The following is a 12,404-nucleotide window of genomic DNA, read 5'->3' as shown; positions in this document are numbered from 1 at the left end:
ACAGAGACATAGTGAATATCACTGTAATTAACTTCAGATTAACATTGATGGGATAACCATCAGAAAACTAGACATTCAGTGCCATTATTAAGTTGCCATTTTTGTCAAATGTTTAACATCACAGGATGGTAATTTCACACCTTGTACATGTACATGTAAAACTCCAGTGCATTTTATGTGACAACCTTTCTACCAGTAGGACCCCTACTTGAAGAAAGTATGAAGGGGATAATACTTTGTTTGGATTTTAGGGTCACGGGGTCAAAGGTCAAAGGTCACAGGTTATTTTTGTAAAAAAAAAGTTGAAATTTCATGTTTTTCTCCATATTTCGCAAATGGTTCAAGGTATCTTCATGGAACTTAGTATATATGCATAATAGTGTACCAATGGGCAGTGATTATCTAGGGAAGTTGGGGTCATGGGTCAAAGGTCAAAGGTCAACTCCTCAAAATATCACTACTTTCCTTATATTTATGCAATGCCTGAAGGATTTTTTTTAACTTGATGTATGCATGTATTACCCAATATATATTCTGTGGGAAGTTTCTTGCCAAAAGGTCAAAGGTCAAGTGAAAGTGCTAAATTGCACTTTTTCCTCCATATCTCAAAAGTAGCTCAAGGTATCATCATGAAACTTACATATTTATGCATGTTCTACCTAACAGTGATTCTCTTTTGAACTGTAAGGTCAAAGGTCAAAGGCCAGGTTTAGATAATACTATTTTACCATTTGATACTGAAATTATACTTTTTCTCAATACCTTGAAAATTACTCAATGCATAAACTTATAGGGTCAAAAGTCAAGTAAAAATCATCAGTTCTCCAAATACCTGCACTCTGACGTTTTAATCATTCATCCAGTTGAACCTAGTTCTAGGAAAGTGAACATTCCGCACATTTGTGGCAAACCTGTCATTTTAATATTTTGCCAATTGTGTGAAACTGTCATCACACATTGTCAAGACATTGTACTATAGACCTATTAGGAGAACCATGCATTATGGCGGAGGCATACCAGTCGCCGTAGCGACATTTCTAGTTTTGTTTTGTTTTAATTTCTTATACAGAAACTCTTAGATGTATTACCATTGATCAGATTTCATACATGATGTTGAGAGACATCCTTCAATCACGCAAAATTTTGAATTTTGGAATGTTTGCAAAAAGGCCGTACGACCTTCTAACATGTGGTGACTCAATTTCAGACCATGTTCAACTTTGCTGACTGAGCTGCATGTTGATGTTAAAAAATACATGATTACAAAAGAGCACTTCCGCATACAGAAATTTGGAGAGTTAAAATGATATTGTACCATTAAGAAAATTACAGTGCACTCCCTTTATAATAAAAGCATCGGGACCGGCGGTTTTCTTTCATTATGGCCAAACAGTAAAGTATAGAAAGATTATATACACAAAGTAGATCATAATTTGGAGACCTGAATTTTTACTTCGCTGTAACATGAATTTCACTATATTAAATCATGTGTTATTATGAGATTGCATTGTGTTTATATGCATTACTGCGCTAATAAATTGTTTACCGACTGTGCCAATTCTCTTCTTTTTATGTTTATTTCTTACTGACTGTGCTAGTAGATTGTTCATTAAATGGTTTACAGCTGTATTATAATACTACTGTCACAGGAAGATATCTGTTCACTCTCAGATATTAATTTTCTGTTTGCATTCTGAACATTTAACCATGGTTTTTGCAAGTACGTGTACATGTATTTTGCAATATTTGTGGCTCTGGCAGCATGCAGGACCATGCAGCTCAAATTGATCAAACTTGAAATACAGTACATGTATGTAGTGCATTTGATCTAATAAGACTGTCGGGAGTTGAGAGTATTTTTAATTCATCCATCCATAAAAATTGCCTGTCATTCGAACTCGCAACATACAGCTATTACTACTCATTTTGTTGCACAAATGCAAAAATTCGAATGCAGGAACAGAGATTTTGTAGAAAATGTTTCATTGTATTTAATTCCGATGGTATTGGTACAGTAGAAACATGAAGACATGCAACACAGTACACTCAAGGCAAGAACAGCTGATGGTTTACTTTGTACATGAACCACAATTACGCTTACAACCGATAATGATGTCATATTATGGCATCAGTGATTCGCATACAGAACTGGTCATATATGTATTATTATACAACGTCCAAGTAGATCCTTGTAATTTGATTGGAGGATTGTTAGTGACGTGACATTCAATAAGTACTCCATTCAACGCGCCGTGCAATTTTGGTTCTATTTTTGCGTGCAACTTGGTTCATTTTTACGTTCTATTCCACGGTTCGAGAAATTGTACGGTACTGCATGTACTGTGTGTTGCATATTGAGGATAGCATGCAGCTAGCGCAGTGTCCGTGTGCGGTACATGCATGCGCGTATGTAGGCCTACATAGTGCTAGTGTACGAGCGCTAGCTGTGACCTGTATCTACACTGATTGCACAAGCCAGAAAGAGAATCGCAGTAGATCCACATGTAAGTATGGCTATATTTTTCATACATATATAGACTTCTAGGCCTACTTAGACCTACCCAACAATCCTCCAACTAAATAACAAAGATCTACTTGGACGTTGTATAAAACAAATAGTGTATGGTCTTTACTTGTGCAATGGAACGAGATTTCGCACCCGGTGAAAGATGAGGCGCACTATCTTTCACCTCGTGCGAAATCTCGTACCATTGCACTCGTGACCATTCACTATTTGTATCCCAATCATCTCATAATAAGTGCTGTATAATCAGTATATTTGCTGTGTTTTTATTTTAGTGAATTTTGTGCAATATCTGTGATATTATTAACTCCCCAAAATAGTGCCTCACCTAACACAGATCATGTGTTACACATTGTCTCCAAGGGATATACACCCTACTTCTTCTCTTGGAGGGGATAATACACCCTTACTTCTTCCTCATTCTATTGCCACTGTGATTCTTTATCACAACTTCCAACACTTCAACAACAACAAAAATGTCCTTCAAGTACCCGTTTGTGAAATATAATGCAAGCAAAATACATATTCATGTATAATATGCATGTATCAGGATATTTCACATCATGGTGACTTCAGTGAATAGCATTTAAAATTAAGCATGCATAATGCTGCAAGTCTCATCAGACACTGTACTGTAGAAGGTTACGTGACATAGTCAAATGAAACGGTGATTCATTATTGCACTCAACTAATAAATTGCCCTAAATCAATGTAAATACGAGTACACATGACAAAAGAAATCATGGGCACACATACACAATACATGTACTTGGGCAGGATTTGAGCCTAAGACCTCCTGATCTCCGGACAGGCATCTTATCCACTAGACCACCAAGCTTCCGCCCGAATCCTGCCCGAGTATGTCTATGTTCATGATTTCTTTTGTCATGGCTAATACCAAAACAGTAATCAATTCAGTGCTTATTTACATCGGTGTGGGGCAATTTGTTAATCATTTGCAATAAAAACAAGTTGGTGGAAGAATTTCATGAATTTGAGTGATTTCATTATTAGTCAAAACCAGACATGCAAATCAGATGGGGTCAATGAGGATGCCATCACCTCACTAGTCTCCCACTGACCTGCACACAAGTTTGCAAAATATCCTCTACATGAAATCACAGATCAAATTTTCCTCCTTTACATCAAGTTTTGATGTGTTTGTCATACACTTTAACAATAGCATGCTTCAGATCTGCAACGCTAATCCTATGACAAAACTATTGCGCTAAATATGTTGTTCCAGACTGCTGTTCCTATACTGTCCAACTCGGATGGAGGCACGTCATAAACATTAGTGCTACAGCTCTAAAGCTCGCTATTGTTAAGTCTATGATAACTTTTTGGGGAATAGGGCAAAGGTTGCTGTAGTATCAACCTAAAACACAATTTTAATATTTGTGTGTACAAACCAGAGGGAGAGTTGGGTGCTGGTGATACTACTACCGACTCATCTCCTATGCATACAAGTTATTACCAACCTCACTGCTCTCTGAAAACATGTGAAACTTTGTAGTCTTGAAAGTTTGTAGTCTCATCTTTAAGTTTGCCATGTTTGCTAATACAGTATACTGTCATCATTCTGTCTACATGTATCAACTCTATTTTACCAATCATTCAACTTTAATGTGGTGTCCCATTGCACTACAGGCCTATGTGGCATGTGAATTATAGTTGTGTGTACCACCTACAATATCAATTATGCTATACTACAGCATCATGTGGTTTGTATCTAGATTTGGTATGCACTGTCAAATCATAGTCATGCTCAGTGTGTGCAAACATCACATGTATTACCAAGCAATCAATCAATAATAATAGCTACTTACAAATTTTATGAGATGTTGACATGTTGACAGTTGTATCAAGCAATTAAGATTAGTATGGAATGTAAAGTCTGGAGACCTGCCTTGATTGTTGGCACATTACAAGGAAATTTGACTTGATTTTCAAGTTGTCATGAGTAAATAGGACATTCAAACAAACAAAAAAAATCATTTTCACAACTTATCCCCCCCCCCCCCCAAAAAAAAAAAAAAGAAGAAGAAGAATAAATTATAGAATTGATTCAAAACTTTAGGACAGTTTCATTAAAATTATTCTCTATCACAATCACAGTACCAAATAAGTGAGGTCATTATATCATGGCTTTTCAATGATCTGAATGGTCTGTTACATGCAATACAAATTTTCAACAATATTGTCAAAAATGCTGCTACTTTAAACTGCCTCTCCTTCAAAAAATAATTTACTGACTCATAACTCTACTATCATTTGATGCAGAAGATAGTTTCTTCTTCTTCCTCTTCTCAAGCCCTTACCAAAAATTTTGTGGAAATTTGGAGCAAGCAAAAGCAGCGTAGTATGTGCAAGTGTATTTCTTTACTCTCTCAATCAATTTCAAAGTCCTAAACAATCACAAATTGCATCAAATTAGTGATGCCTGTGATGATCAAGTATAGTTTAGTCAAATTAATATTTCACACAGTACCGCAGGGTTCGAAATTGCCGATGGTCCGCTGGCCATTGGCCACCCAAAATCATGTCGGACTAGCTAAAAATCATAAAATTCTGAAGTTACTAGTCCGTCTGGCTAGCCAAAATATTGCTTCAGTGTCAAAAATTGATTCTGAGTAGTCCGCCTGGCTAGTTAAAAAAAAAGTTAAGTGCGACCCCTGTTGTTGTAACCGGCACCTTTTATATAGTATACGAAATCATGTTATTGCTACAATACTTTGATGCGCTTCAATATTGAGCATCACATCTTCACATTTTTCCCATTAAAAAACAATGTCTCGGAAATCAATTCTGGGACAAAATAATGGCGTGCAGCACATGTCAACAGTTTCTCGTGCAACTCTTGTAGGATGCTTTTACCCCCTTTACATACCTACACAGTCATAAAGCTGGTGACAGATGCCTTCTTTGGATACAATATATATATATATTTTTTTTTTTTTTTTTTTCATTACCAGCACTAACATTATTTTAGAACTGTTGATCTGCCACATTATGAGATTGACAAAAATTCATCAAACAATCACTTCATTTAAGCATATCAAGTAATTTGCCAAGTACTTGAGGTACAATAACCATCATGTTAACAATTGCAAGTATACATGTACTTTACACAACAGTGTGTGCGAGTCTGCCTCAATTTGACCTTCTACCACATGTCTTAAAATAAGCATGGCATATGAAGATCCAAGACTCCAATTGTAGGTAAAGTCTCTTTGGTGACAATGGTTTCCAGATCTCATCATAAATTCATCTAAGCAAAAGATACATGTAAGCACCCAGACAGTCTCCATACACACAAAGTCCTTCAAACTGTGTGGTCAGCAAGTGCAGTACAATACCTTGAAACAAACTGTGAAGGCATTAGGAGCTACAGCCATCCATGTGCATTGTTTAAAGCTGCATTCCAGTGTCGGCTTTTCAAGTCTTGTCTCAGCACCCACGTCAAAGTTCAAGCTAACAAGTCCCAAGGCCATGAAAGTGTAGGATAAAACCTTTCACACACTCATTAATAATGACAGTGGGATCTACAGCCATATGTGTGCATCATAAAAAAGTGGCATTCACACATCAGTTAGGTCTACGCTCGTGATGCACTGCAAAAACAGTTGATGCGTGTGAAGTTTCTCAGATTCAGTCCACCCGTGCCGGAGGCTCTCTCATACCGAGTTTGAAATCTGTTTTCTGACTCGTTCCGCTGCTTCGCGGTTCAACTTCCTTCTCCTGAAGAAGACGACGCTGCAAGCGAAAAACCCGATGATTAACGTGACCCCTTCAAAAATCCAGAATGACTTCTCCACAGATTCTCTTGATCGCGGACAGCTGCATGAATGTAAGAAGACAGCAGGACCATAAAATAAGGTACTAAAACTGAGTCCATTGGGTAGATTTACCTACACTGCTATAATCTGGCTATATCCTCCTGCATTCAATGTTGCAAAATGCGACCAAATTAATCTTAAATCCTTCAAAATATTATGGAACATAATAATGCACTAGTAGTCAATGTCTTATGACATTCATATAACCTATTTGTGTGTATGATCACAATAATGTATACCACGGGATAACCATGTGATAATCATTTCTATGTTAGATGTGGATGCTGGAATGGGACAGCTTCTACACAAATGTGTCTATGGGAAAACTAATACAACAAAGCTATCACAATAAAAATGAGACAAGATGAGTTTCATGAGTATCTTGTGTGTAGACCCATTTACTTACAATGTATTAATAACACCAGGGTCATTTTGGGTATACTTTATTTGGGGGTACAAAGGACCAAAATGCGGAAAAAATATTCCTTACCAAAATACAAACTAAACTTGTAAGGGCACAGTGCACTGACATGGAATACAGGAGAGATTTTAATACTTCTCACCTTTTATAAACTTTCTGGTTTGACTCTGCACAATGAACTAGTTGATTGAAGCCTGTCTCATGGCACGAGTCTGTCAAAACTTTCTGCAATGTAAGAAAAAAACAACAGCAAAATTTATGTGAAGAATTCATTTAAAAATATTACACGACATATTAAAAATAAAAACGTGCTCATCAATGTTTATTGCTAATATGGCACTGCAATGTATACATAAATATTCAATGACAAGATTAGACTAGATCCATGCACTCACACACAAAAATGAAAACAAAGAAACCCATGTCAAAATAACAGCATTGACATATTCTTACACATATACTGTATACACTGTTATTTTCGCGTACAGATATTTTCGCGAATGACGAGGTCATAGACATTTTCGTGAAATGTTGTTTTCACGAATCGATGCGGATGCTTACATTAATGCTCTATTAAAACAGCACATGGAGTCATTTTTGCGTGTTGTTAAATTCGCAATCGAACTGTGATTCGCGAAATTCGTGAAAATTACACCCTCGTGAAAATAACAGCTTATACAGTACAGCTTGTAAGCACCTACACTGTACTACTAGTGGGGGCACTGTGGCATAGCAGATGAGACTCCAAACTTCTACTATAATTGGAGGGCCGGAGTTTAATTACTGCCCAGTGATTACATCTGCATCCTCAGGCAAGACGTTTTTACCCACCATGTCCCTCTTGACCCAGGTGTATAAATGGATACATGGCAACGCGAGGGTAATAATAATGGCAGGGCCCTCTAGAGCAGTGGCAACACTGGAGAGGCTGCTCTGGGTAAAGAAGACCTTCTCATCATTGAGATCCATAGTTGTGACACATATACACAACCACACCAATACCCCACCACCATGGGACATCTGTGCACCAAGAGCAAATGGCGACCCAGTACTTACTGATGCAAAGGGATGACATGGGGCACAGGGGCCGATCGGCAAGAAGTTTTCCGTCTGCCAGCAAGGTGTCGTGGATGACGTGTCCTTGCTCTCCTGGTCCTCGGAGTCTATCTCCTGTCGGTTGGCCTCCCCCTTGTTACTCTCATCCTCTTCCTCTTCCACCAGATCAACGGGAGCACTGCCACATGGAGAAAATCGCAAGCAAATTGTTAAAGTATGAAAATGTTGGCCACTTGGCTGACTGTCACACTTTGTTTTATGCACCATCCTGGAGGAGCAGTCCTATGTTACAAAGCACTGTTGGAATCTCTCAAAACAGAAATGGGTTTATTGTGGCTAAAAATTAAATCTGATAACGTTTAACAAGAGGTCAAGTTAGAGTCACAGTAAACAATGTACCACAATACAGATTTATACCAAAGGAACATGAACATCACAAGCCATCGTTGGTCATATCATATTAATTTCTTTGGATGTTGGTAACTGGCATCAGACTATGAAATGTTATGTAGTCCAATTCAAAATTGATCTATGACTTCCTAGACTTTGCACTGAATAGTTCTGGGCCCCATTTCATAATTCAGATGTTAGGATAGCAACTCTTGCTGGAATGGCAATTGTCATGGTAATGACAAAAATCCAGCTACCTGATTGGCTGTTGCTATTGGAAGTTGCCATTCCAGCAAGAGTTGCTATCATATCAACTTTTTATGAAATAGGGCCCTGGTGTCTTACTGTCCATTTCAGACTAGACATTTCCAAGTTGTTGTGACAACTCAGTCTATTGCAAGATTGTCAGATTTTGGTTGAACATGATGTCAGCAATATAAGGTTAGAGATGATCATGTGATAGTAGACCGCTTGTAATCATTTTTCATGGGTAGAACACTTCGGTGTTCCCCTGCAGGAAAATACCTTCATGTTGTCAAAGAGTAATAGGGTACCAAATCATGAAGTACAACAATTCCATACTTCTATATTCTACAACATTAAACCAGATCCTCCCATAATTTGAGACAGGAACCCACAAATATAATTTAGGAGAGTAGTGGAGTAATATAAACATTAGCAGAGACTCCAACCCCAAGCACCTTCTGATCTGGAGATTCTCCCGCCTGAAACCCTTAGCAAACGGGAGACTCCAACTTGCGCACATCACGAGCGCAAAGTCCCTTGCGGTCTAGGGTTCTAGATGCTGTCTCGCGCTATTTAAGGCTTATTTTTCAACATACAATGAAATTAAGTAAGAAATCATTTCAAGCGGGAGAACGGGAGATTCTGCAAAAATGGGCTTTCGGCGGGAGATCTCCCGTCAAAAGTGGGAGAGTTGGAGTCTCTGCATTAGGGTATATCATATTTGTTCCCTCCCATGCAACTAATCATCTAGTCACTGTTGAATGGTCCAAACAAACTTACGAAAGCCTATTGTATGCTTGTGTTACAGTTTTGTTTGTTTGTTTTATGGGGGGGGGGGGTGCATGCATGTGTGTGTGTGTGTGTGTGTGTGTGTGTGTGTGTGTGTATTTCCTGTGTCCCTGCAACGCTTTGAGAGTCGACTCTGCTTTTTACAGGCTTACCTCATACTTGTCAAAGCATTGATGCTGAGTAGGACAATGATGAAGACAGCTGGAATGTACATTTCAATCACAGGATTCCACATACTGCTTATGGATATGCAAAAAATCTTGGATCCAAAATAAACTTCCTTGGTCAAGTGCTTGCAGACACCTATCAGAAAAGAGAAAGAGAGGAGGGGGGGGGGGAACGGACAGACAGACAGACATAGTCAAGAAGCAAAAATACAGAGTAGTTAGCATATGCACACACACACACACACACAAATCACTTCAAACAATAGAATCATAATTTGATCCAAAGTGCACACTGGGGTACATTTGAAAACCACGACAAGTAGAGGCCTGCTATGGTACAACAGAATTGCCCATCAGCAAATATGGCCATCAAGGTGTACACTTGTTGGAAACATTCGACTCGAATCAAGATTATTTGGCTGTGTGTTTACTTACACAGTAGCGATACAATTTTGCAACGCTGTGTGCAATATTATGGGGATTCTTGTTCAATATTCGAGTTGGGTCAGCTTTATCCAACTGCATGGTATCCGCATGTTACAATACCAGGGCCCCGTTTCACAAAAGATGTAAGGATGTCAAACCTTGCTGGAATGACAACTTCCAATAGCAACAGCCAATCAGGAAGCTGCATTCTTGTCGTTTCCATGACAATAGTCATTCCAGCAAGAGTTGTTATCACATCAGCTTTTTATGAAATGGGGCCCAGGTCTCTAACTTGCACAGAAATTACATATTTCCACATGTCCACCTGTCATGGCTTTATGAATTTTTCCAAACACTGTTTATACCAGTCTTCATCACTGATAAATCATCAAACACTGTGACATTGGCAAACAATTGAATTACCAGTACCAATGTCACAAAGCCATGGCACAACATTTTTTCTGCAATTTCAAGGCTAATCTTTTTTTTTTCCATTTGAAGCCAAAGGGTCTGTAGAAAATTCAGGGTTTACTTCTTATTTATTTGACATCAATGTAACGTTACACATAGAATCTATAGCCCGACTATAGGAGTCATGTAGAATAAAGAAAGGTTTCAGTGTTACATATTGAATGTCAATTGAATCATTTAGATTCTTTGAATGAAAGTAGAATCTAATCTCATTCTCAAGATACCATGTGAGTTTTCAGCTACATGTTATATGGTTAGAAGTAGAACCGACTATCATTTTTTTTTTGAAAGTGATGCAGTGTAGATGTGGGAGTGATCATTCGCATATTCAAACAAGTCACATAGCTAGGAAATGCTAGAACCTTGAAAAAAAAAAAGTAGTATTAATGTAAGCCACCCACAATTCCACCACAAAACCATCCAAAATTTAACCACCTGCTACATGTAGAAACCTATTCATGTTTTGGTGAACAGTCCCTCTCCTCCCCTTGGCACAGGAGGTCGAACATTGGTAACAAATTTAGGGGTGCCTATAACTTGCAGTGATCACTATGTAAAAAAGGAAGCAAAACAAATTTAGATCTAATCCAGATTGCATAAATTGACCACCCGTAAGTGGCATAGATACACTTGTACAACACTGTCAATAGTAACACATTGAACTCCTAAGGTTGTTAAGCAATTGAAATACATGTGAAATGCAAGTAGTAGGTCCCTAAATGCTTTTCCAATGTGCATTTGTAATCTAGACTATGGTATCATCATTGTTTTGCTGTTCATCTTGTTGTTTATTATCAGGTTTTTCAGTAATATTTGGATATCATCAAATCCCCAGTGAAGAATGCAAAACCACTGCACATAGTCTCATGCGTGAAAGTCCGTTCTTTATGCGTGGTGCTATAAATAGAGGGGTGTCGGTTTCAATGTAGGCCTACAGCTACACGCCTACAGTACAGTGTATATGTGTTGAACATCTCTATGGTCAATGATGGTCAAGCACCTGTGAAATTCTTTTGTCCATCCATATATCTAGAAAAATTGGAAAGTTCTCTGACTCCATCTCTTTTATACAACTACGAGCTCTTGAACCTGCTTGATCAAATTGATCATGTTGATACGGCTAGCTAGCTAGTCACCACCACTGCACGCATGCCACACAGGCAGGTAACAGGAGGATGTAAATATTCAATATGAATCGTAGAATCTATAAATTCTAACTGTATTACCATGATTACACTAACCATGCTAACGTTACACTCGGTACAATCCACCTCGTCCTCGGCATTCCGCGATTTTAATACACTGCAGGTCCCTACATAACATAAGATTAAAGAATAAGATTGAAGAAGCACTTTCACGTACATGTAATTTTGCTCACTAACGTTACAAATTAGTGATATGATTATTAGAATGTCATAAACAACATCAGTTTACCCCTAACTCACCCCTCCAGTTTAATACAGTCGAATTACATGTAGAACCATGGCATGATCGGGATGATAGTCGAGTGCAGTGATGTGACGAACGTACCGTAAGAAACAAACTGTGAGGGGAAACCCAACGTGGACAAAACAACGAAACTCGTTGGCAAGAATGAGCTGGCGACTGGCTAGGCTGGCTGCACGCTAGCGCGCTGGATCCATCTCCGTGTGGGTACGTACCCTCCGTGTAAAACGCGTGTGACGAAGGCTAGTCTCTGTGTCTAAAAATGTTACACTGCCATCTGACGGCCGTAATGTGACAGCGAGAACTGGCTATTTTTAGAAAGTGTCCCGCACGATAAAATGACGTAAAAACGCTTAACGGTACACGGGTGAGTGATCAGCATTTCCTAACAAAGTTGCATTGGCTGTATTAAACGAACAGAGACTGAAATCATCGTATAAGGTAAATATGATCTATCATTCTGTTAAGATGTATCAGGAATAATAGGATGGGTGTCATCAATTTAAACCATGATATGTATAAATTATGAAAGAATTGTTAATTCTAATAGCTGCGCTTGCTAACGAGGTTGTTGATTACCGACGTGACCGAGACTAGACTAACAGTCCCACGCCTTCAAATTGATGTTT

At 38.4% G+C, this 12,404-nt stretch overlaps 1 protein-coding gene across 1 annotated transcript; it reads right to left on the bottom strand.

The window, feature by feature from the left end:
* Positions 1–4,560: 4,560 nt before the first annotated feature.
* Positions 4,561–11,874, bottom strand: LOC140230787 (protein JTB-like). Its single transcript, XM_072310927.1, has 5 exons — positions 11,775–11,874; positions 9,418–9,568; positions 7,841–8,018; positions 6,927–7,009; positions 4,561–6,364 (listed from the first exon to the last, which is right to left on the bottom strand). Exons 2-5 carry the CDS (start codon positions 9,498–9,500, stop codon positions 6,202–6,204), a joined length of 507 nt encoding a protein of 168 aa, XP_072167028.1. The 5' UTR covers positions 9,501–9,568; positions 11,775–11,874; the 3' UTR covers positions 4,561–6,201.
* Between the last annotated feature and the right edge of the window lie 530 nt (positions 11,875–12,404).

The sequence above is a fragment of the Diadema setosum genome, chromosome 7 (genome assembly GCF_964275005.1).
Source record: "Diadema setosum chromosome 7, eeDiaSeto1, whole genome shotgun sequence".
Classification (NCBI taxonomy): Eukaryota; Metazoa; Echinodermata; class Echinoidea; order Diadematoida; family Diadematidae; genus Diadema; species Diadema setosum.
The sequence above is the reverse complement of the archived record's forward strand: the minus strand, read 5'-3'. Positions and strand labels throughout refer to the sequence as shown.

Coding starts and splice junctions, on each gene's coding strand:
- LOC140230787 (XM_072310927.1), bottom strand. CDS start 9,500: ATGTGGAATCCTGTGATTGAAATGTACATTCCAGCTGTCTTCATCATT. Junction 7,010..7,840: donor CATGTCATCCCTTTGCATCA/GTAAGTACTGGG, acceptor CTTACATTGCAG/AAAGTTTTGACAGACTCGTG. Junction 6,365..6,926: donor AACCAGAAAGTTTATAAAAG/GTGAGAAGTATT, acceptor ACATTCATGCAG/CTGTCCGCGATCAAGAGAAT.